The sequence below is a fragment of the Cebidichthys violaceus genome, unplaced genomic scaffold, assembly GCF_023349555.1.
Source record: "Cebidichthys violaceus isolate CVI_PGR_0920_01 unplaced genomic scaffold, fCebVio1.0.p SCAF_17, whole genome shotgun sequence".
Classification (NCBI taxonomy): Eukaryota; Metazoa; Chordata; class Actinopteri; order Perciformes; family Stichaeidae; genus Cebidichthys; species Cebidichthys violaceus.
The window spans coordinates 5,596,248-5,623,017 of NW_027176340.1; the positions used below are offsets into that span (position 1 = coordinate 5,596,248).

Sequence of the window (26,770 nt, forward strand, 5' to 3'; positions counted from 1 at the left end):
CATTTTATGCCTGTGTTGGACAGGAGACGGTATAAACTGAGAGCAAAGGGTTAGGAAGATGGGAATGATATGCGACAAAAGGAAACCAGTGATGTTGCTAGAAATGCTGTACATGGTCATCGTCTTAAACCCTTTCGACATCAGGACGCCCTAATATTTCCTCGTTTGAAAGGGTCATGAGGTAAAAAGGTTGGGACCCACTGGTTTACGGTGCATAACAACAAGAGCTCCTTTAGACCATCACACTGAAACCCCCACACGTGTTCTATAAGCAGAACCTTTTGAAACAGAACAACGAAAATGGAAAAACAATCAAAGTTGACACTGAAAGGTGAAGCACAACGAATCAGAACAGGACATGTCACACGGGGCCAGGACACACCATGCTGGGTCATGCTGCTCTGGGAGATTTATTTAGTGATTTTTCAATATTTTTTTGTTTGGTTTTTATTAAGTTTTTCACTTGCGCTCCTGTCAGGAGAGTTGTAAATGGGACAGTCAAGCAGCAAGAGTCACAGTTCATCTTCATCATCATCATCATCATCATCATCATTATCATCATCATCACTGTCACCACCATTATTATCATCCCCCTCATGGTATCATAATAATAATTTCATCATCATTTTACTTTCCTCAAGCTAAAAAATAATTTACATCACATTGTTTTTTTTACTGACTTTTGAGACCACAAACATTCCAGCAACACACTCTAGGATTAAGGGTGGGTAACAATCAGAAAAGCATGACTTTTTGCATAGTATTAAATGAACAAAGACATTGAGTTCTTTATTTACAATTATTGTATAGATAAAAAAAATATCATAAAAACAAGATGAACACTTAGATCACTTACCCATAAATGGCTAAGTATGCCAAAAAGTTATCTGTTGGCATTTCTCTTTTTCTTTGTTCCACAAACTGCATGCTGCTAAATACAGTACATCGAGGCAGGTGAGAGTATATTGCAAGTATCATTGATATCATCATCATCATCATCATTATCTTCGGGGTCATCATTAACATAATTATTGGTTGTTACAACACAAGTATTTATTTGGATGTATTCATGTTGTTTTGAAGTGTTTCTGACAGGAGCAGTGATTGATTACGTACAGCCAAACAGCTGCATCGGCAGTATGACTCGTGGTGCATGATGGTAGACGTAGTCAGGAAGAGTTCCTGTTTTCACACCAGTCCGCATGGAGTTTCTGTCCTCAGTGGACTCATTGCTGTATTTACAAAGATTATTTTGAAACGTGTGTTTGCATTCTCTTAAAGCTGAATGTCCTCCTGGATGTAAAAGTGGTTGGAAAATGTTGGCTTAAGTCTTTTTTTCTTTCTTTTTTATTGAAAATGCTGTTGTTCCTGTTGTTATGTTTTTTTTTGTTTATTGTTTTTAATTTTTTACAGACAAATAAACAAATAAATTGTCAAGTTAAAACACTGGAAAGGGAAACAAAATAAATCAACAGCTTCTAAGCAGAATATCAGAATCCAGACAGTTTTTTTTCCAACTTAAATAAGACAGATATTATTCAAATGGTCCATATTACTTTTTCAACACGCCTGAGCTGACTGGTAAAGCTTGTGCACCCTTTCCAGATGGACGGATCGACTGGGAAATGACAGAGGAGGAGGAGAGAAAAAAGAAAAAAAAAAACAGCTCGGCTAAATGTTGAATATACTGAAGTAGTGTATAGGATTTTTTTAAGTAGAAAAATCGTTAATTTTTTCAAGTTGCATAATGAGCCTCTCACGTCATGCTTGCCAATGACTTCGGTTAGTAATAGAAATAACAATAGTACAGACTAGTTAAGTGGCCATGTCCTTCTGAGTGCAATAAGACTGGTTAAATGTGCCTTCTGTATGTAACTTATCTCTGGTAATGTCTGATTGGTCAAAGCACAATAAATAGTTTACGACTAGTGAGTACAGTTGAGATGCTAGAGTACTGTATATTCTGTGACGGCAGAAGGACAAGCTTGGTTAAAACACACAAAAGCACATCTAGAATTACACCACAGAAGTTTTCATTCATAACCAGATAGTGCAGAAAAGGATCGTCTTTTTTATATATAGAAAAAGAGTCAAAGCAACATTCCATGTTTGTTGTAATTTGTCATTTTTTTTGTGTCAGTTTTCCTTTTTTTTGATGTTAAAAATGCCAACAGTTTTGTGGGGCTGCGTGTGTCACTCTGCTAGAGGAAAAATCCTTTTAACAAATAATGAATCAAAATGAAATTAAAAAAATAAACAACACAATATATTTCAAATTTTGAACGAAAACAAAACAAAAAAAGGTCTGATTTCCATGCTGCACAGATAAGACAAATATAACTCTGTAGATGTCTAATATGACTTGAATGCAGCCTTTTTGGTGGTCACACACATTTTTTAAACATCAAGTCCTTTGAACAAGCAGGTTTATCTGGAAGAAAGTTCACTGTAAAGGTCCTGATATCAGCCTTTGACTCGAGCCCTGACCCCAGGCCAGCGCTGAAGCACAAAAAAAAAAGAAAAAAAAAGAAGAAAAAAACTCATAAAAAAAGAGAAGTGAAAAAAAGAATTAAATATTCCCCCTCTGTCACAAAAAGGAGGCCTCCGTTTAGAAAAGGCAAGCCACTCCAACTTGATCCCAACAATCATAAAGAGTAATACTAAGATTCCACATTTACTACGTATCCCATTATATTTTGGTTTCTTTTTGTTTGTTAATCCTCTAAAAATATCTACAATATTTGAAAAGATAGCAGGCAAATTCCAGCACGTTTTTTCAGTAATAACACACCAACGCAGCTCTGGTCCTTCTGAGCTTCAGTTTTGCCTCTTTCCTTCTAGAAACCAGGAAGTTTATCTCTACGAGGTTGTAAACAAATTACATTCTCTTTAAGACATAAATAAGTCAAAGTATTTTGAGCCATTGAAGCAGGAACAAGGCAACATGCCGACAAACAAAGATAAACTCTCTCTAAATATATTTATATGTATTTATATTTATAGATTATATACCATAAATGCTATCATCATCATTATTATTTTGCGTTCCTCTTTTCCGATAGGTGCAAAACTACTGTGCAAGTTGAGCCCTACCACCTCGTTACACATTTCTGTTTATGGATGAAATAAATTTTTACAGTCGGGGGTACATGTTCATGCCACACAGAAGAGGGAACTTTGCAGGCCAGGATCTCAGAGAAGCCGTCATTAAAATAGTAGTCCGCTGCAAGGCCTAGCCCATCTGAACAAAAGATCTCCCATAAAATTAAAACCCTTTAAAATAAAACTTGGGCAATGTACATTCATGCAGGAGCAACAATAATAATAACAATAATAATCAGAATCAGAATCATAATAATAACAATGTTTTTCAATTTAATTTAAACTATTATCAGTATTGACAATGTTATTGTTGAGGAGAGGGAGTGTAAGGGGAGTTTCGAGTCTGTCCTGTGTTGTGATTTTTACTCCTCAGCAGTGTCTCCTTCCTCATCGTCCTCCTCCCGGTGCCACTAAAGACACAGTCATACATATGTGCAGTCAGCGGTACGCTTATACAGTACATGCTAACACGCATATAGTCATACACACAGCCACCGCCGTCACCGTACACATACAACCACAAAAGCAGGATGGCTGTGTAGGTTTTGTGGCTTTGTTTGCGCTTTTTTGATTGTATGATAAGTTTGTTTTTCTTTTCACCTTGCCATATTACTTTAGATTTTCTCCATTTTCGAGAGGAGCGGAGAGCTTTAAGAGCTCAAGGTTAAGGGAGGAAAGATGAGGATTTTGCCACAGGACCTGTCCCGTGTGGGTGAGTAAATGGGGGTAAAGGGGGGCTGGAAAATGAGAATTGAGATGGAGGTGGTGAAATTTTGGGGGTGACGAGGTGTAAGGTTGCAGTTAAATATCTGGAGGAATTAGATAAGCTGCCCCCACACTGCAAGAAAACGACATTAGAGGTTAGAGCTGAGGTTAGGATCAGGGTTAGAGGCTGGTCTCCAAGCTGTGAAGAGGGCTGGCGGGGCTGGAGGAGGCGGCTGATTTACTGGTGTCGATGGTGAGATTGATGCCACTGTCGATGGCGTTGTTATTCTTGTTGGGGGATGAGGGCTGGCTGGAGTACTTCCTCCTCCGGGCAGAATCATCGTCCGTGTCGTCGATGAGCGGAATGTTGGGCGTGGAGTCTTCTATCCTAAACTCGGGGTGTGTCATGAAGTTGTGGATAGATGATCTGGAGTCTGGTTTTTCCAGGCCTTCATAGAGAGAGCTACGGAATGCATTCACAACGCGGATCTGTTGTTAAAAAAAAAAAGGGAGGAAAGAGAAGAAAAACAATAAGAGGTGATGTCAGAGACAAAACGGAAGGGTGGGAAGGACCCTCGGGATGAGAGAAAAGAGGAAAGAGGAGGAGAGAAGGGACAGAGGGGAAGGAGAGAACCTCTCAATTGAGGATAAAGAGGTGAAGGAGAAGGTAAAGGAGGAAAAGCAACTGCAGTCTGTGTTCTGCTTTCACAAGATGACTACAGTTCACAAGTCACTCGATTTTGGCGTGCACTAAGTAAAGCCGTGAGGAACACAATCGTAAAAACAAAACCAAATCATACATTTCAAGAAAAACAAATACCAAAGCAACACAAACGCTCGTTGTAAGTATACGCTTTAGTCCAATGTGCTGTATACCTAGAAACAAGCCACGTTAATAAATGGAATGCTCACAGAAAAAATGAAAGGAGAATATCACATGCAAGTTTGAAGAAATCTGGTGGACGAGGTCAGTAAGAAGGAAGGAGGTTAGATCTGAGAGATCCAAATCAGGTGGTTTAAAGACTTCTGGAGTTACCAGAACACTGTCTGGGACAATATCCACACAGACTCTGAATGGGACACACACATGTATAGCACAGGGTGGGTGTGAAGCATGGTCCAAAACAGAGCAATGGAAAGAGTCAAACTCTGCATGAGGAGGGTCAACACAAGCATTGCAGTGTAAAACTCACAACAAAACGACAACCCCCCCCCCCCCCAAAAAAAAAAAAAAAAAAAATCAACACAGCAGGTTAAGATATTATAAACACAGGAAGTAAATAAGAGGTAAACAAACTACATGCAAAAAGACAACCGGACCGTGAAGAAGTGGACACCGGCACACAGACTGCTGACACAAAACAAATGGAAGTGAATAATGAAAATAATAACTTTACTGTCAGAGGTGTGACAGCTTTCAACTCCATGCACATCTAAGTAAGCACTCAAGTATAGGCCCCAAGCAGCTATGTGAACCTTTGGTAGTACAGATAGTACAGAGAGTAGTATTTAAGGATTTTAGGAAAGCGTTGTTTTAATCAAAACCCTATCTGCATGTACAATATCAACAAAATTTGTTCTGTAGGATTATTATGTGTCAATATTGTCTCACCCTAAACTTACTAGAAGTATTTTGTTTAGCCGAAGCCATAAATATAGTGTTTATTATAGGAACATTTTATCCCAATGATACTGAAATCCATCCTCTCACATATATTAAAATCTAAGTGAAAAATGCTGATTCTCTAATTTTCAATAGAGGTTTATTTATGTCATTAATGGGCCACAAATGCAGCAGTATATATATATATATATATATATATATATATATACATATATATATATTAGAAACCCAAAAGCACTCAATTTATCTTGATATAAAACAGAGGGGAGAAAAAGTAAATCCTAACCTTTAAAAGCTCTGAGACTTTAGTAAGTCAATGTTTTGTGTTTTTTGTTGAGAAATGAATTCAATGATTTCCCGATTGTCAAAATAGTTTTCTCATCAATAATTTCAGCTCTGAATATTAAAAAAATTCTTGGTACAATAATGTTACAATGTACAATAGTTTTTAACTTTTCCATGGGAAGATGATTTAAAAGACATGAACAGTGCATTGAAAGCCTCATAGATATTGAGTTTTCTATAGCTGGGAATACTGTATATACTAGTACTTCTACTCTTGTAACCGTGGCAGAGTAGGGTATAAGGAGACAAAACAGATAAAACAAATAATAAGAGGAGCCTGTCGGGATGAGTGCATGTGACAGGATGTCTGACAAGTAACACTGATGGGGTGTTAGAAAAGGGTGGGGGGGGGGCTGGTGCTGTAGAGGATCTATGTCCGTAACTATGGCAACATGACAGTCAACTACACTGACAGTATGAAGAGACAAGACGGGATGAATTATTGGTGCAGTGCTGCTTTATGGTGATTCTCCATTCCTGTCCACACAACCCTCAGCAGAGTTTTACATCTGATTCTCATCTGTAGATAAATATTAGAGACAAAGTGTGTGTGTGTGTGTGTGTGTGAGTGAGTGTGTGTGTGTGTGTGTGTGTGTGTGTGAGTGAGTGTGTGTGTGAGTGAGTGTAAAAATGAGAGGAAGAAAGAGAAGATGAAAGTGGACAAAATAATTAAGTAGAGATAGATATTGACAGTGACCTCTTGTGGTTAGATTTTAGTTGCAGCTTTTGGGATCCCCTTTTGAAAGAACATTTTGAAAGTGGCTATTGCAGTTTTTTTTTGGATTAAGTCTGGCACACAAACTAGTAGCGCCCTTAATGTTTTCCTTTATCTGTCAGCTGGAGAATAGCAGGTGAAAATTTGCATCCGCTCAATGTGTGATTTGCCTCATCAGTAGCAAACTCACAGATGGAATAAGACAACATTGCAACTTATACTTGAATGTTTACCCAGTAATTGGTGAGTTGATTGGAATTAGTTCACGTTAATGTCCGTCAAGAAATAAAAATGGACGGATTGGAGAATGGGATGGTGGATGGGGGATGAGCAGAGGGAGACAAACTCACAACCTGAAATGTCACGCCGTGGGTATCACCCTTAGTCCTGCGCTCCTAGCACTCTGAGGAAACAAACACACATTCACCAATGAGACGACAGTACACCCAAGCATGGGAGGAGATATCAAGATGAATTTGAAATCCAGTATGAACAGCAAAAAGACAAAAGAGAAAGAGAGGAAATGAAAAAAGCAGAGAGCAAGAAAGAAAGAAAAAAAAAAAAAAAAGACTTATCTTCAGAGATGCCAACCCCAAAATGGAGAGTGTCAAGGTAATTTGTTGTAAGAATTACAAGCCAGACAATGTGCAGAGAAAAATAACTTCATGACATGATGGCACCTCTGAAGCACAGAGAGCAGAGAAGCAGACTGACAGAGTTCTGACTCACGGCCAGTAGTGGGAGGAGCAGTAGCAGCAGTAGTGCTTGTAGGAGAGGAAAGGGCATTGGACAAGGACACGTGACTAGGACTAGAAACATTGGTTACATCCTGGGTCTGGCTGGTGGTGGATGATTGGCGTCTCAGAGCCCCCGCCCCCTGAAAGGAGGTGCCACTCTTGAAGGTGTTGACTACGTCAATCTGTGGGAGGAGAGCGGAACAGGAGAGGACAAATGGCTGCTCAGAGTGACAGAGACCAAATGGCAACACAGGTTGACTTGCTGGGTGACTTTGGTGGTAAAGGGAGTACAAAGTGTCTCAATCATGACACGATGGGGGTGGGAGGGGGGGGGGGACACACACACACACACACACAACTAAAGGTCAGGGTGTAGTATCCCCTCACAAACATTTTTCAATTTGACTCAAAGGGTAAGTTCACCCAAATTACAAAAAAAACATCTCTCTTACCTCGCTGCAAGATTTCTGCCCCCAACCAAAAACAATGGAGGTGAATGAGTTTTTAATTGTGGTGCGCACAGCATTAAAAAAAAAAAAAAAAATGAACAGTGACCTTGTCCTTCCAGAAACTATGTCCTACGCTGCTCTATAACTGATCCACAGATCTCACTGAGAACAGTTCTAACTGGGACTACTTTTACTGAGGAAGTAATCCAGTGAAGACTACTGACAGAAGACTTGGTGGACTATCCAGAGTAATGGTGCCATTATTTCTGGAAAGAGGTGTTGCTGGTGAATATTTCAAGAGTCATTTTTCAATGTCGTCAGCACCACAGAACTAAATTCCCTTCACCTCCTTTGTATTGAGGTGCCCTTTTCTTTTCCTAGACGCTATAGGAAGTAAGGCAGAGAATGAGTTTGCTACTTTGTGTGATCTGACCCTTTCAAAGACCGGCAAGCAGATGTAAAGAATACAGATGCAGCCATTTACATTATTCAAGGTATTTTGTTCTGTGACCTCTCCACTAATTTTACTTCAGGAATTAGTGAAAAACTCTGGTTTAGTGCAGCTTTCGTACAAAGTCTTATTTTAGCAGACGAAGAAGCAGAAGTTGGTCTGTAACTTGTGTTGAATGTGTAAAACAAAGACTTTGTGTTGTAATGTTACAGATAGTTTTCTTTTTCTCTTCCAAATAAATCTTAAGAATCTGAGGGGTTTGTATAAAACCTTTTAGATCATCTGACCACTCTTGCCTGTTGCCTCGTTAGATCTTTATTAATGTCATCTGCTTTTTCAGTTGAAATAAACCTTAGTTCTCCTTTTTTTTAATACTGAACCCATACAAACCCTTGAACCCATATTTTTTCTATAACTTGGCTGCCTCTGTAGGATGACAGTATCATGTCTCGGGATAGCTTCACCCTGGACCATTAGTGACACAACACAGAAGCAAAACTTTCTCGAACGTCACAGTGATAACGGTGTGCAGAGTTGGTCACAGTGAGAACAATTCAGTGACTCTGTCCAGCTGTATTTAACCCTTGAGGATTGATTGTCGAGCTTCCACAGGTCCACACGCGTGATCGTTCAGTCCAGAGAGCGAAAGCTGCATCTTCATGTACCTAAATACCATCTTGAGATAAAATTACTTTAAGGCTGTTACTGACTAACATGAAGAACATAGAACATAGTCTAGCGCTTCTTCTTAGGCTTCTCAGGTTATATCTGAGGTCGTGCTACGTCCTAATAAAAATGGATTATATGACAAAGACAGACAAAAAGTGAAACAAAAAGCCACGTCAGAAAACAGCCTGGTGAAATTGAATCTGGATGGTGTTTATTGCTGCTTAACTGACTACACAAAAACATTTTTATCATCAAGTGAAGATAAGAGTGACCCTGTTTAATCAAACTTTCTCTTTCTTTCAGGAAGAAGCAATCCAGCTAAATCTCTCTGTGAAATCAAACAACAAATCGCAACTTGGGGATTGAACTTGTGTCCTCACCTGAGTCTGAATGCGGTTGAGTCCTCTAAACCAGAGGATCTGTCCTCTCCTCAGCTCCCTCTCTGCATGGTCAATCTCCTCGTTATCTTCATTTACGTCCTCCTCTGGTGACTCATCTTTCTGAGTTAACTGGCCAGCCCTCCGCAGGAAACGCAACTTGCTATTGGGTACGCTGGCTATCACCTAACCCATAGAGGAGACAGAGCACCAGGTCAAAAGGAAAGGTGACAAGCACCCAGTACAGCAGAGATACAAAGAGGAAGAGTAAAACATGGCAAAGTAAAGCAAGAAAACAAGCACAGTGGAAATTAGAACGACAGCGACGGATGAGTTTGCACGTTACCTGTCCCCAGACAAGCTCTCCCAGCCCGAGGAAAACACACCACATCCACTTTTCCAGGTCCAGAGGTTGACAGCTGAATGGCTTCCCTCCAAACTGCACAATCACAATCTACAAAAAGCAAAGCACAAGTCATGAAAATATATCATATCTAACGTATGACAATAACCAACCAAAAATAGTCTGCTTACCTGCATAAGAAATGTGCCAAAAACAATAGTGCAGAAGATGGGGTTCCTGAAGATACCATCGAAGACGTTCCTCTCTCCGTGGATTTTGCGGGCATTTATTTCGTTGAAGAGCTGCATCATGACGAAGGTGTTGAAGATGATGGTGTAGTGCTCAGATGGAGGGGAGTGGAGAGGAGCATTACGGCCGCTGTCAATGTCAAAGATCTTCTCTCCTACGGGGGGACGGGGGACGGGGACATTAGAACGATGTCATTAACTCTGAACCCATTTCATGATTTCATGGATTTATAATCCATTTCAGAATTATAGTCCGTACCAACAAAGAGCAGTGTGAAGATGATGATGAGCTGATAGACTCCGTGTCCCAGGATGTTCTTCGTCATGGTGCTGGAGATCAGAGGCTTGTTGCGACCGTATGGCCTCCTCTTAAGCAGACACTCTGTGGGAGGCTCTGTGGCCAGGGCCAGAGATGCAAACGTATCCATGATCAGGTTCACCCACAACATCTGCACGGCTTTAAGAGGAGAATCCTGCACAAATGTAAGGGAAATCAGAAAAAAACAAAAACAAATATCAGTACAAGGAGGGGTGGAAAGAAACTAATAACCAGTACTTCTACAGTAACTAATTCACTTTTTTCACATTATCTCCATTGTTTTATTTGAAGTATTTCACTCAACAGCTTTTGAATTACAGAACAGAATACAGTTATGCTAATACAACCCAATCACACGCCCATATTTACACACACACACACACACACACACACACACACACACACGCCTCTGACCTGTGTGATGCAGGCGCCAGTGAAAGCCACTATGACGGCCACAACGTTGACAGTCAGCTGGAACTGAAGAAATTTGGAGATGCTGTCATAGACGTTCCGGCCCCACATTACTGCTTTAACGATGCTGCTGAAGTTATCATCAGTCAGAATGATATCTGACGCCTCCTTGGCCACATCTGTACCAGCAATGCCCTGGAGCAGAGCAGAAAAGGTGCAGTCAGTTAAAAAGTAGAATCTATTGCATCACATTGCACTATTCCTAAACTCTGGACACGAGTCAGCTATAATGATGGCTCATTAGGGATGTCCCAATTAAGGTTTTTTTTTGCTCCCAATCTTGAGCTCAGTCTTTTAATATTGAGTATATGCTGATACCGAGTCCCTATCTGATAGGCCTACTTCTAACTTCATGGGTAACACAGCTGCTCAGTGCACCCTTCAAGTACATTAAAGTTATGTATAAGATTGACAACTGAATAGCTCTGCATTGCATTAAGAAAGAAAAAACCCACTTGCATCCAAGCTATTACTTGATTTTTTTTTTCCTCTAAAACAAAAAGTATAAAACAAGGAAGCTTCCATGTGAACGTTTTGCTTTGCAAATTTGTGTCATATTTGATGTAAAACAAAGGATCGGATCAGGCTCAATACATTGCTATTATTGATTAGTTAAGAAGGCCTTGATTAGCCCAATACCGGGACATCCCTCATGATGATGCAGACTAATTTAGAGTCAGTGTGTGTGTGTGTGTGTGTGTGTGTGTGTGTGTGTGTGTGTGTGTGTGTATGTGTGTCTTGGTGGTTTGATTACAGGAGCATGAAATTAGGTTGGAGACCTTACGATGTTGGACCAAGGAGGAAAATGGTGCTGTGGATGAGCCAAATGATTTAATTTGTGAGGAGAGCAGAAGTAGAAGAAAAAACAAATATTGTATTTTTGAAAAGTAATACTGCAGAGAAACTGTGTGATCTCAGGCATCCACTAGGGGGAGCTCCTAATCTACACCGGCAGAGGCAGAGATCCTAAGAAGAAACCCTACATACTGCAGAGGTGAAGAAGATATCTGCAGATGTTGAGTAAGCAAGCAAGGCAGAAAATGACACAAATGAATTCAAATAAAATAGGGTTTGCTCACCATGGCGAATCCGACATCAGCTTTCTTTAGTGCAGGTCCATCATTGGTCCCATCTCCTGTCACAGCCACCACCTGCCTCTGGTCTGTCGTAGTACTGTCGATAATGCCTGTCAAACACACACAGTGCAAATACGTTGAACACATTGAGCGTCTGAAAGGCAAAAATCTTGACCAAATAACTTCAGTTATTTCTGGCCTTTGCGAAACTCTGACAAATTATATAAACAGTTAAGCAGAAGGCCAATGTTAAGACAAGGTGAGTTTCATTTCGATCCGCAGTAATGAATATGAAAATAGTGCAACCAGTTCACCTTTGACGAGTGTGTGCTTGTCGGTTGGGGAAGATCTGGCCAGAACTCGGAGTTTAGGCCAAACCTTGTCAATACGCTCCTGCTCCACCTGGGCATGCACACACAGACAGAAATAATAGGACAGGTGGTTATGATTTAGGCTTAGAGAGGTACCTTTATGTCTTCTGAGCTCAGCCTCTCTCACTCTGACAGAGTTACTGTACCTCTCCTTTCTCATTGCGGATCCTCCTGTTGAACTCTTTGCCATCGATACAGAGGAAGTCCTCTCCGGGGTGGATGATACCACACTTGATGGCTATGGCCCTGGCTGTGTTTATGTTGTCTCCTGTCACCATGCGCACCGTGATGCCGGCACGCTGGCACTTCTTGATAGCATCGGGCACCTAAAGAGTGATACAAGAACACATTTATTAGCATTAATTTGCCACCTGATGAATACAAGTCAGATATTCACTCTCCTTTGGGCTCTTTTTTTTGGGGGTCTCCACTCACTCCTGAGACAAATGTCTTGCTTTTTGCTGCTAAACGCTCCTCTATGTTCACCAGCTAGTCATTGACTTTGACAGTCCATTTGGTGCTGCGTAGGTAACATACAGTAAAGTCTTCATTGCTGAAAACAGCTGCCTGCTGCAGCCAAAAAAAAACCTCTACAGTACGAGAGCTGTGAGACTGAAGAAAACAGCAAAGGCAATTGTTTTCAGCACTTTAATCAACTCCTTTGACGAAGAAGAAGTCATGTAATCCATTGCTACTATAAAATATTGATTATAGCCCCTTAAAGAACATATACCAGTAGAATCAATACAGTTATCTTTGACAGACAAAACACACACACACACACACACACACACAAAACGAATCCAACTGAATTAAACCTTTATTTTATCTGAACAGTATGCTGCCTCTGTCCCTTTTAGTACTAACACGATATATATAATGAGACGTTGCATATTTATCTCTCTCGTCCCGAGAGACATTATACGAGTAGAATAACTGGGAGAAGTTACTGCATGGAGATTGATCTGTGGTAGCGAGCTAGCAAAAGCTGAATATTAATTCAGAAACCTTCCTGACAAAGGTCAGTGTGGGCGAGCACTGCACTCCAAACCCACACACAAACAAACATGTGCACATACAGTAACTCCTTCTTTTGCACATACACATAGGCCTGCGTCTCTTTTTCTCTCTGACACACACACACACACACACACACATGTTCACTGCCACACACACACGGAGGAAGGAATATGCATACTTTCCATTTAACACTTACAGACACTTGGGCATATTGCACAAACACATGTGAGCATGCTTGCACTCAAATATGCAAAGTGCAAAATATGATGGATCCACCACCGCAATGTATAAATATATTGGACTGCCGAACCGCCAAATCAAGCTACTCATGCGTGTAAAACACAAAGGATTCAACTCATTTAAGGGGAGCGGATTACAAAGTAAATCTATACAGTGGAGGAGGACAGCTTACAAGTATAATGTATGGCTCATTATAGAAAGCTTTAAAGCAAAACTATGCAACTTTTGCCTGACAGCCACCATATGTGAAATGCATAAACCTACAATAACAGCAGCAGAAGTGGAGACATTTTGAGTCAGTCAGCTGACTCAGTAATGTCCTTTACACGGCCATATTTATCTAAAGTTTGATAATATTAGCCACCATAAGTTACTAATCATACCAGACTAAATAAGGCCGTAGCTACAAAATCTCTGAGTATGTTGAAGTGAGCAAAGATGTGTTTTATGGCTGCTGAATTCAACTCATTTGTAAAGGAAATAATGTGTTATTTCTACTCATGCTTTAAAGATTAGAAGTGCAATGCTTTAAAAAGCTCAGAAGTATTACAATTTTGAAAAAACAACCAGATATGCTTAAATTTTCATTTTGGAAAAGGACTAAGTCCTAAAGCCAAATTAGCTTTGGCTTACATCCTGGTTTCTCTGCTCTCACCAAGTCATTGTTATCAAGATATCAAGTTCCCGCCTGCCTATCTGTCATCCCACGTGCCTGTTTTACTCTTTTTTTCCTTTGGATTCCCCCTTTTGGAGAGCCGAAGCAACTTATTTAAAATACAATCCGGCAAAGGTCGAGGGTAGGAGGCTAGTAGGTGAGACAAGCCTCTCGTGTCTCTAATACGGATCTGGTTACACTCGTTTTCCTCGGTTTCTCCCCTTACCCGTCCTCCTTCTCCTGCGGTCCGACATTCCTCTGACATGAACTTGATTTAGAATCTGTTTATCATTCTCTGCCTCTATCTTTCCTCTTCTCTTTCTTCTCCTTTTTCTCTCCTCTCTCTGGAGGCAACCCCACAGAGCAGCTACAGTTATTAAAAGATTCTGAGGGAAGAAACTGGAGACTAATAAACAAACCAAAAACATGTTTACCACTCTGTGTGACCTTTTTAGCAGAGAGGGAAGTCATCTAATTTCCTATATTAGCAAGGCTTACTAAGAGACTTGGAAAGATGTTAGTGGATTGCAGCAGTGCGCCGCTTTTCCACATCAGTTAATGAAAATATCAAATGTTAAGAGACCTCTGTGGTGGGAGAAAGGAGGAATGCTGCAAAATGTCAGGTTTAGGGTAATGCAAGGGGTTATATTCACAGCTAAAGTGGGAATTATTGGATCACATATGTTGCAGAAATCTGCATAAATACATGTCTATTATGCAATATTCAGCTTTTTGTCCTGCATATTTTCTTGTTGTTTTTCATGTTTAATTGTTATTCTTTTCAGGACGACTCTATAGTTTGTTCAAATATACAACCTTAAATAACACTGTGATAGAAAAAGGGTTTCTTGTTAGCTTGTCTAGTTAACTAATTAAATTTGAGGATGATGGTTTCTCTTTTGTCCTTCTACTCTCTGTACCTACTTATTTTATCTAGGTCTGTTTAGATGCTTACATAACTCGGCTTCACACAGAAAGAGAGAGAAAGGCTTAGGGAGAAAGAAAGGTGTGTGCAGCCAGAGAAAGTCAAGAGAGAAAGAGAGCAACCAGAGAAAGGTGAAAGTCAAACACTAGGATACGGAGAGAGGTGGAAACGAGGAAACATGCTGAGGGAGACGTTGAATGAGAGCCCTTATTAGAGAGTGAGGAGGGGGATGGAAAAAAAGATGAAAGGAGGAAGTTGAATAATGCAGTAGTCAGTTAGCTTCCTGCTTCCCTGTACCTGCACAGGAGCTGTCAAGTGAGGTCAGTTTCCCGCTGTATATAGATACCTCTTTCCACCAGACTTTCTTTGTCCAAATTATATTTCTTATTTTCTTTAAATTTAATTCATCATGAAATAATTTCTTGATGCACCAGTTATTTCTATCATTTGCTTTTATTTTTTTTATTTTTTACCTTCACCAGAGCTGAAAGAAGTACTCAAAGTAAAAATGAGCAAAAAGACAAAGTAAAAACGACTGAATTACAAGTAAAAGCCCTGCAGTCAACTTGCAGTACATTATTTTTAATAAAAATGAATAAGTAAGAGAATAAGTATTACAAGTATTAGAAGTAAGCCATTTAAGTATCATTGTGATTAAGTTCATCTCAAAGAGAGTTAATGATGCCTTAGACTACTTTTTAATGTTGCCAGTAGCCCGAGTGGAGCTACTGTGTGCTCTTACTGTTTCATTGCAGTTTGGGAGTTTAATCTCCAGCAATGCATGCATTGTCACTGTTGGGTGCAAAACCTTGTAACACGTCTCCAAATTAGGTGATTTTTACTTAATGTACATTTTTGGAGATTTTTACTCAATATTTTATGATCTTATTTTATTTTGAAATATAAAATGTTCCCCTGCAAACTTACAAGTAAACAATAGTGAAATATATCATCTCTATATAATACAGTGTATATTCACAACACTCATATAAAAATATCAGCAAAGTACGGCAACTGAGCTGCAAACATTCCGTCTTAAATGAAGCCGATCGGTCCAGTCTGGAGTGTGCATTTCATGAATCAATACTCATTTAGTGAAGCAATCAATCAGTGAAGCAATTGACAAACACACACACCCTAATGTCAAGTCTTTCAAATGACACATGATCGCTCTCTATGAGCTCACTGTGCAGGCTGCTACTATCACAAGAGTGTTGCTGCTCGTTCGATATGTGTCCCCACAGCTCCAACTGTTTAGATGTGATATTATCATCCACTACTCAAGACTAAGAATACAATAGTACATGTTCAGCCAGTTAGAGATTTGGAGAAGGGGGATGAGGGAGGGGGGGGGGGCTTCTCTCTTATTAGCAACATGACTAAAATGCATCCCCCTTTTTAAAGCTGCAGGAATTTCCTGAAAAACAATGTATAGACTCATAACAAGTAATCCCTCTCAATCATCACTTATGACACACTAGAACAAAGACTTGTGGTTCTGGTCTGATGTAACTAAAATCCTGAACTGCATATGTGTGGCGTGGGCTTTCTAAGAATGGATTTACTTTTCCAACTACTTAGAGGCTTATTAACAATTCCAGGATTTGAAATCCAGGAAAATTCAAGGAAAATTGCATGAAAGAGTTTTTTAGAGGCTGGTCCAGAATCCCATATTAAAAGTACACAGTAAATATAACATACTCTGTTCCTATGGGTAGCATACTTTTTTATTCAAACTGTATGTCTACAGTTTGGCAAATAAGTCCTCAAATACTGATTCATTCTTCCAACATCATGTGCAGAGTTCATTAAGAGGCTTATCCTCAGTACTAAGATGTGTACAACACTTTCTTCTATCAACGCTTCCATCAAACTGTACTACATTAAAAACACATGTACTGTTCTCCCAGTCTGAAGCAATCTTAAAATGTTACTTATGTGCGTAAACCTTCTTATATTTTAAGAATGAAATCACAATTTCATGAAATATCAATGTATATATATATATATATATATATATATATATATATATATATATATATATATATATATATATATAATCCTGTTTGTCCTTTCAAGCTGTACAGTATATCCACTCTTGTTACAGCAAGTTATGTTCTTTAAAAAAAATCTGAAATTACAGAAGTGTAGGTAGAAAAGTCTAAACACCTTTATAAATGTATGTATGACAATTGTAAGCATAGTATAGATGGTTAATACAGTAGGTGGACAGAAGATACAGTAGATGTTGGTATACTGTATGATACTTATTATGTTCTGGAGCAGCAAAAGCAAGCAGCACAATAGAGATACTAGAGATAATAAAAGGTGTTGAAAAGGCAAAAGAGATTTCCTAAACACATGTACAACCTTAATAAAGTCATGGTGAGGAGGACACAATAGTGACTTAGCTGCTTATACTGTAACATACAGTAACGCCCATTTACCCAACATCCACTCCTCTCAGCGTGTTGCCAAAATATGTCACACACTCCTACCTCTGGCCTGACGGGGTCCTCTATCCCAACAACACAGATGGCTGTGAGGTCATTGAGGATGTTGGACTCATCGTCCCAGGAGGGCTCGGGATCACCGGAGAAGTTACGGTACGCCACACAGATGGTCCTAAGGCCTTCGCATGCCATGGGCTCGATCACCTTCTTGACCATCTCGTCCTTGTCCCGTGGACGGAAAACCCTCGACTCACCCACCTCGTTCAGGATATGGCTGCATCTGAAATTAAGAGTGGAGCGGTGGGAATAGGGTTCTGTATTCTGTATATCTTAAATTGTGTGCTGTAACTTTAATATTGTCAAAATGACCCAACATGGAAAACCAAATATAATGAGGAGTATCCCAGCCTATGCACCTCCTTCAGACTTTAAATGAACAGAAAACACAATCATCATCATTGGTGCTCCATCATCGTAGACAAGTATGAACACTGAAAGGAATATTTTTTTAAATACCCTTATTTGGTTTCTTGCCAAGAATAAGACGAGAAAATCTTTTACATTTTCGTATCTATGCATTCAATATGAAGCTACAGCCAGCAGCTGGTTAGCTTAGCTTAGCATAAAAATTGGAAACAGGAGGAAACAGTTAGCCTGGCTCTTTCCAAAGGTAAACACGAATCCACCTACCAGCACCTCCAAAGATCACTAATTAAAACATTATATCTATCTTGTTTAATCTGTGTAAAAGATAAGCTGATAGCGGGCTGTATCTTACATGGTATATTAATATTGAATAAACAGATATGAGAGCGCTGTTGATCTGCTCATGTAACTCTTGGTAGGCGCCAAATGAGTTTAATCCACAGTGTAACAGCCATTTATTACAATTTCATGTTTCATTTTCATCGTCAAAAGAGAATTTCTGCTCCTTTTCTGGGTGCAGGAAGCGTTTTAACTGCGTCTCATGTTTTTCTCAGAGTCACTCATTTGTTACTGTACTGTTATTGTAATGTTCTGTAAAATGACAATTGTGTGACCTTCTCGTGGAAATTCAGCCCTCTCTCACTGCCTAGGGGAATGTACAATAGGTTATTCACTCAAGTACGTTATGCACTCAAAATAAAAAGGAAAATAAAAAGGAAAAATTCAGCTCTTGAGTATATCATATTACTGTACATCAAGGTTATGCACTGCTATTACCATCAGAATCATCTCATTTTTATCACAAAACCAGACTCACTTTTTGAGCACGATCTCAGAGGCTCCCTTGCTGTACATGCGGAAGCTCCCATCAGACAATTTGATGACTGTGCTCATGGACTTCCTGACAGAGTTGAAGGTGTAGACTTTGTAAAGCTTGTCCTCTGGGATCTGGTTTCTTATTGGCTGATAATCCCGCTTCAGGTCCATGACCAATCCCAGCAGGCCGCACTCTGTCTTGTTGCCTACTTGCTTCGGCAGACCTCCTTCCTTATCTGGGGGCTGGAGAGGGGAAGAGATTTTTTTGGATGTTCAGTTCTATTTTCAGTCAAATATTTGCTGCAATATAGTCGTATTTTCTATCTGTGGTTGTTTTTCACTTTTCTTCTTCATATAGGAATTGATTATTTATTTATTTTTACCCCTTGTTTTATATACTTTCATGCGTATATGTGTTTTCTGAAATGGCAAATTAAAAAAAAATGCTACTATAGAGACTGAAGTCTTTAGATTAAACGATTTTAAGAACCAACGCTCTATACTAATTGTTCTGTGATATTCTCTTTTCGTCAGCCCTGGAAATAGCTGCTAGTGATAATTAACCAGCTAGCAGGTGAAAGGGTTGCTCTGTGTGGGAGGGTGGGAGATGAGTTAGATGGAATCAAATTTGGATGTTCTTATTTTAGGCATTCTGCTCAATCCATTGCAAACTGTGTTTTTCTGCGGTTCAGTAAACATCTCAGTATCAACATTGGTACATGACGACATGGACTGTGTCTATAGAGACGGCAGCACTGGGTGACATGTTTTCTTTATTTTTCACATAAATCATGTAAAGTGTGGTTTTGATATGATCGTTATTTAAATGACCAATTTACATGCAGATTGTTGTTTTGTTTAAGTGATCAATCATTCACTCTATAAAAAAATGGCAATCAGTATATATCCCAGAGCCCGAAGAAACATCCTCAAACTGCTTGTTTTGTTTCACTTACTTTCCAAAATCCAAAACATTTACTGTCATAGAAAACAAATCTTTGTATTTATTCATAATTCTTTATTGGAAAAACAGTCACTCAATTTAAAAAAGAAATTGTTGCTGATGTGTGTTTACTAAGGAGTAAAAGGGAAATGTTCTACAGTATGTGATGTAAGTGGTGCAATTTCTCTTCCTCTCAAAGCTGGAGTGTGTTTATTATCAGCGAGCTGTGGAGCCTTTTAGGTTACGTGTGAAATCTGTGTCTGTGCACGTGGCTGTTCAGGTGCTACAGTATATGTGTGCAATTTGCATACACCCTCACTGTATGTGCACGTGCGTGAGTGTGGTCAGCTTGTGTGAAAAGTAAGCGTTGCCATGGTAACACTGGGCCAAGCATACTTGGAAGGAGAGACTTGGGAGAAGAGAGGATGCTCTCTCTCTCTGTCTCCCCGCCACTTGGGGATTCTTACTCATTGGCTCAGATTCTCTTACAGGATTTTCACTCATCAAACTTCACACATGCTCCAATATTTCTGTGTCTCCCTTTTCATCTTTTCCCAGTCCTTGTTTATCAGTATTTCCCCCGCTTCGCTCCATTTACTCACTCACTCTAATTAGTCAAATCACACAGAAATACGACCAATAAAGCGTATAGCGTGACTCTACATATTTCTTTCTAAATGTTTTTTTTATTTCAACCACTATGATAGAAGAAATCTCATTAGTGTCTTCATCCTACACACACACACACACACACACACACACACACACACACACACACACTTACCACTGAAGTGACACTGATGCTGATAAGCCGGGACACATATAAGAGTGTGCAATCCTTACTGTCATTATTCATAACATGCCTCTTCACATCATCACACACTCTCCAGCTGATATTCATTTTAGTTTGATGACAGACGTGTGGGGACAAAACAGATCAACTTCCCTCTTCAGAAACGCTACTCAAGGAAATACAGGGTGTAAACATTGATTATTATCACTATTGACTAATCTGCTGATTATTTTCTCAATTAATTGATTGATTGATTGATTGTTTGCTTAGAAAATGTCAGAACATTATGATCAAGGCAGTATCTTTACCAGTCTAAAATATTCAGTTTACTATCATATATACAAAGAAAAGCAGCAAACCCCTACATTTAGAGAAATGAGATATTTGGCACTTCTGCTTGAAAAATGGCCATAATAGTTAATTTTCAGTTGTTTGACCAAGCGTTTAATAAACTTATTGTTTACACTCTTAAGGAAATAAGCACAACTTGGGCAACATTAATCAAATTTGTTAGAAAATAGAAAAGCAAGTGAGCGTTGTTGTATGTTGTTGTTAATCAGTATTGGTAGAACTCTTGTCCTTTTTGTTCATTCGGACTCCTATTAGCTGGCACTGAGCTGAAACCTAGTCTCCCTGGGGTTTCTCTATTCAGTACGCTTGACAACTACACTCACAGCTAAAGAACAGCATGTCAGGTACACTCTCTAACACACACACACACACACACACACACACACACACACACACACACACACACACACACACACACACACACACACACACACACACACACACACACACACACACACACACACACACCTACGCGTACACACACAACAACAGAGCATGTCAAAAGCACACTGAACATAATGCATCTGACTTGCCGCTAAGCAGACACCTTCAGTCTGTGCTATTTGCCCCAAAATAGATTTACTGCAGGCTTTCTGTTCTGCTTCTCAACAAGCCTCCAACCAAGATTAGATTTAAAAGGAGAGCTTGACATTTTCGACGCTTTGAATTTTACTTTCCATTTGTTGTTTTCTTCACTCAGCACTTGGCGAAATGTGTTGAGAGAGATTCTGTATCGACAGTGTAGTTAATCACTTTAATGGCTTGTTGGAATTTGTGCACTCACACTCTCCATCTAACGGCCGCTCTTGTCCATCTGCTAACGATGTTTTGATAGAGAATGCGAATAATGTGCCAAAGCCTTTAATATATCTCCATGCAGTAAATAAGACAATAATACTCAAATGCAATCTATACACTGAACCGAGGGACTAAGAAAAGTGTCGTACTTGTTTGCTGTAAAACCCTTCGAGGGAAAATTGCAATTTCTGATCTGGGGTTATATAATATAAAACTGACTTAACTTGGTTGAGATCAACATCAAATAAAGCAAATATGATAAAAGGATTCTAAGCAATCTGTGCTAATTTGGCTGAATATTGCAACGCCTAATTCACCTGTCTAGTGAGGGATATATCTGCTTTCAATGTTTGCTTAAGCGGCTCAATATCTTAAATCCACAATTTCTTAAGAAACAATGGTTATTGATTCATTCAGGCTTGGCCGTATATTACATGTCCGTTTTGCTGCAGCTGCTATGAGGCAGATGTTCCAGCGGAGAGGGTTAAAGAGAAAATTCATCTAAAATCTCATTAATCATTAAAACCCAATCAGAGTACTGGCCCATGTTCACCTAGTAATTGGACATATCTGGTTAATGTTCAGCTGTGTGTCTCACAGACACAGACAAGAGTATAAATACTTTATTCCGAGTTTGTGGTAAATAACAGAATTAATGCCTTCGCCTAATGACCAATGATTACATCAGGAAGACACTGCCTGTCATTGGCTAATGAGAGGATGGAACAAATGGTGTCATCCGCACTGTCTGCTAAGTGTTTGGGAGAATAAGCTCCCAGCAACAGGAAAAAAAAAAATCACACTAAACAACTAAACCAGCTTAAAACCATACAGGTTTGCATGCATCATAGTTTTGAACTATCGTTCATACAGAAAGCCGTAGTAAAGAAGAGTCGTTTGCTTTATAAAACACACTAAACGTTGCTAGGCATTATTTCTGCTTTGCAAGAGTTCTCTTCCCTGCTATTTCTAATGCAGTAAATCAGCAGTTCCACAATCTATTGAAAGACACATGTAGTTTTAGAAATCAAACTCACTCAAGTGCAAAACATTTTAACTCATATATTCAGCCTTCAAGACATATTTTTCCTAAAAGAAGAGTATTATCTGACCAAGGGGAATCAGTTATTTACAATGTGGTTCCCTTTGCTTCATGACGTTTGTACAGATTTTAATTTGACTGATTTTATATTTGCCTATTAATGATAATATGCAACTTAATTTGTATGGCATATTTCATCCAAGAAATGCAGCACTAAATGCTTAACATTTAAGGAAGATAGACATTTCCAGCCGGACATAATTTTAGTTTCTTTGGTTTTTAATTCCAAAATCATCTCAATTTGCTGTCATATGTAATTTAAACTGAATTTTAATGTACTCTAAGACAACTTTTATTCTCTGGAAATTCGATTTGTGGGGCCATCTCACACTAAGGACTAGACATTAATGACTTTACATATTCATAATTTATTATCTGTTTGTCTCTGCCAACTCTCTCCTTGGTTGTTGTAAAGGATAAAAGCAATGGGGGGAAAGTTCTAGTCTGTCTTGTTTTATTAAGTCAATCCAAAGCAGATGTAGCAAAAGTCTTTTAATTGGGGTAATCTTATATTTGGGTCATCACCCTGACTGAAAGCTGTTTTTGTTGCAATTACAATTATTCATTTTGAAAACAGCAAACAAACTAAATCTATTTTTTTCAAAATTAAGCAAAAGGTACACATCACAGTTTTCAGTTCACTGAATTTCAATTCACATTTAGAAAACACATTTTGAATAAGCAAACTCGTGACTGAAATCCATTTGGAGAGGCAGAAAACTAACACATGACAAACAGTAATACCGCTGCTTTTTAGTCTCAGAGATTCCACAGAGGTTTTGTTTGACGCAAGTTTCTACGCACAAGGACAGTTGCTGGCATGGGATGCCCAACGTTGGCATGACGGTGCTATAGCTGGCACGTCCTGGCCTGGACGTGGCTGAGGAACAGCTGCCCTCTCCTTGGTCCTTAGGTGCTCCTGCGGGCAAGGACATATGCCAGAGGGAGAGCTGGCAACTTTACTTCCTATTCCACCCGGGGCTCTCCTTAATCCACCCATCCTGTTCCTTCCCTTTGTCTTCCATTTTCTTCCCCTGCTCTTCACACTCAACCCCACCCTCTTACTCTCTTACTCCTGTGTCTTTCTATTTCCGTCCCTGTTTTCATACTTTTTGTGCCGTCACTCCCTCTCTCATTCCCTTCTATCCCTATTGCCCTTCCTCCCTCTGGATGACTCTGTCCTGTTGCTCACTATCAGTTTCCCCAGTCTCTTACTGCGGCCCACTCCCGACTGCCTCCACCTTCCTTCTCGCTCCCTCTTTTCATGTAGGAGTGGACGATATATTCCTCCTCTCCACATGACTGTACCAGCCAACTGGGCCAAGGCCTGGAGGCATGCTGCAGGGCAGTAATACAGTCTTCCAGTCCATGATGAGGACACTTGTCACGCCAGTGTGCTTTCTCGCTCGTCCTCTTGTATAATTTTCCAATCTCCCTTCATCCATTTTTCTTATCCTTGCTTCCATTTACCCCTTCACTACATATTTACCCCCCTCCCCTTCTATTTGATTTAATTGATTTCCTTTATTTCCAGCTAATATATTGTTATGACTTTTATTCTGCTTCAGGGATTTGATTGATGGCATAGGAGTGGAGTGAACAAAACTGTGTTTGAATGTGTTTTCAATAATATCTTGTAACAGTGCAATACTGATCAAACCTGTCCTTGTATCAAGTCGTCTTAAATACTGTACAGCATGATGTCCATTTAGTAAATAATGGTCCCGTTTAGAGTAAAATAGACAATAAACAAGGCCATGCTTTAGAGCGTGGCTGACTTGTGATTGAAAGGTCGCTACCACGGCGTTGTCCCGTCTCACTGTTGTCCATGTTTTTGTTTTAGAACGTCCACTTCTTATATACAATCTATGTGCTAATAACGAAGCTAATTGTGTTGTGCTCTTGACGCCATGTCAGCTTCCCTGCTTCTTACTTTATCATCTTTATTTTCCAGTTTTGAAAAGTGTCAAATTCTGACGTCACAGACATGCAATGGGCCACATACTTAATATTGCTTTACCCTAATTAGGTAATTCAAGTTGAGAGAAAAGAGATTGTTACATTAGAATCACCCGGTATAATGTCTAGGTGTATTGATACTTTATCTTCTTTATTTTATCTACATCTAATATAGACCCACACGCCATCCTGACATCGGGGCTTGTGTGAGAACATTCTTTAAAAGCTGTGCATGGTACATCACTTGTGTACCTATCTATTGATATAGAAATAACACACATTTAGATTAAGTTGCCTGTAACTTTCATTCTGCCTTAATTAACTATTTCACAAATATCAGTTTGATTTATCTTTTGAATGATGAACACTTCAAATGTACTTCATGGTTATTATCTGAGGTCTGGTCACCATACTGTTGGTGACCAGCTGAAAGGCAACACCAAATGACTATACATTCATATAATATTCTATGAATTTGATTTTAAAAAACAACAACAAATCTAACAGATTATTAGATTTATTACCACTGACCTCACTCTCAATAAAGCTTTTATGTATTTAATTTACACTGACTAGACAAAAACTAGAAACACAGTATCTAAAAGAGAGAGAAATGCAGGGAGTCCATTAAGCTTTGTGCCTCTGAAACATCAAAGCATTGTCATTCTAATGTGATGACGACTTCTCTTTCACTGCAATCTCAGCAACACTGTAAAATCTGTGAGGAAGTGCTGAACACACAAAGAGAGAACAAGAGAAGAGGAGGACATCATTCTTCTGAAGATGTCTCCGTTTCTGCTTTTTTCCCCACTGGTTCTCTTTCTCCTCCCTCAGTGTCCAAACCTACTCCACAGGGACACTGGGTGCTTCAAGCTCAAGACATCCAAGACACTCTCATCTCTCCTCCATGTTGCGCAAACAAGCACGCAATGTCCAGATGACAAAAGCACTGTGAGCCAAAACCAATTATAGTAGGACCTCACTACTCACTACCGAACAAAAATGAAGGAGTTTGTTGTAATAACTGATAATAAAATGCTCAGAGCGACAGATGGAGGTTTTTTTTTTCCTATTTAACATGAACTGAATCTTGTTTTTCTATCATGTACGTTTCAACATCAGAAACATTCTGTCAAGTTGATTTTCTTAACCGCATACTGAGGTTCTGTAATTTTCCCAAAGTGCCTATTTCTCAAAATTGAAGCCATGTTTGTGTGTGTATGTGTGTGTGTGTGTGTGTGTGTGTGTGTGTGTGTGTCTGATATACCTCTTTTGTCCCTGACCAGAATAATGACCTGAGCAGGTGGTTGAAACATGAGACTGAGCTCCCAGGACACTCACACAGCCATGCTAAACACATGCCACTGTGCTGCGTGAACATACACTTGTGATCTGAATACCTGCTACAGTGCGAGTATGCCTGATATGACAGATGTGTGCATCTGCACTTTACCAGTTTTACTCAAACAAAGTCTTCTTATTGAAGCATGTAATACTACATCTCAAAACTAAGAATGTTGAGAGGAAAAGTTGCTGTTCTGCTATGAGGCTCTTGCCACTGGCATGTTCCTTTAAAATGACATCAGCACGTTGACGTCACTGAACGCCGTTCACAAATTACTCCGTAGCATGCTTGACTTGTCTGCAAAGAGCCGTGCGAGGCAAATTGGTGTGCTTATTTGTATGCACGCATCCTTTTTTAGAATATATGAATAAGTGTACGTGTGCACATGGATACAGTATCTACGAGCATGGACATGTGCTTATACTCTATGTATGGATTATTGTGTAAATGTGTGTGAATTTCTCCCCCAAGGATGAGGCTTCTTCACTTCAGAGTCGGTATGTGCTGACAAAAGAAGAAGAGGCATAACACTTGCTGTATTATGAAGCCAGAGAGGCAGTAGGGGTACTGATGTGGGTATCAAAGCCTGCCTCTTTGCCTTTGTGTGGTGGCCATCAAAGACTTCCATAGCCATCATGGCATCCCACAGGATTGGCCTCTTATATAAGAACACACCAGCCAGCATACTGCAAGGCTGGAGTGGCGCTGAGGGGAGTGGGGGCGGCTGGGGGAGGAGAAGGGGATGTGCTAAATATTCCTCAGAAATGTCCCTTTTGCATCCTGCTTTCTGAGTTCACTTCATTCCTTAATTATGTCCGTCGTTCTCTGTCTTCCCCTTTGTACCTTTTCTTTATTCTAATAAGAGCTATCAGGGAAAAAAAAATGCATTCATTCTGACATGTGCTGTACTCCCTGCTATTAATGTGCTAGATTTTGTGTTCT

At 39.6% G+C, this 26,770-nt stretch overlaps 1 protein-coding gene across 14 annotated transcripts in view; it reads right to left on the minus strand.

Annotated features, from left to right (window-relative positions):
- Positions 1 to 364: 364 nt before the first annotated feature.
- atp2b2 (ATPase plasma membrane Ca2+ transporting 2) overlaps positions 365 to 26,770 on the minus strand; it is a 125,879-nt gene continuing 99,473 nt past the window's right edge. For 8 of the 14 annotated variants that reach the window (XM_068712313.1, XM_068712314.1, XM_068712312.1 and 5 more), the window contains 11 exons: positions 18,539 to 18,780; positions 17,341 to 17,575; positions 12,149 to 12,328; positions 11,946 to 12,033; positions 11,635 to 11,741; positions 10,499 to 10,690; positions 10,025 to 10,238; positions 9,709 to 9,920; positions 9,521 to 9,628; positions 9,178 to 9,360; positions 365 to 4,296 (listed from right to left, as the gene is read on the minus strand). In XM_068712313.1, the coding sequence (XP_068568414.1) occupies positions 3,988 to 4,296; positions 9,178 to 9,360; positions 9,521 to 9,628; positions 9,709 to 9,920; positions 10,025 to 10,238; positions 10,499 to 10,690; positions 11,635 to 11,741; positions 11,946 to 12,033; positions 12,149 to 12,328; positions 17,341 to 17,575; positions 18,539 to 18,780 (2,070 nt within the window). In that variant the 3' untranslated portion in view covers positions 365 to 3,987. Of the gene's footprint in view, positions 4,297 to 6,844; positions 6,895 to 7,220; positions 7,411 to 9,177; positions 9,361 to 9,520; positions 9,629 to 9,708; positions 9,921 to 10,024; positions 10,239 to 10,498; positions 10,691 to 11,634; positions 11,742 to 11,945; positions 12,034 to 12,148; positions 12,329 to 17,340; positions 17,576 to 18,538; positions 18,781 to 26,770 lie in introns of all 14 variants that reach the window. The other 6 variants (XM_068712325.1, XM_068712324.1, XM_068712320.1 and 3 more) reach the window with 3 other exon arrangements.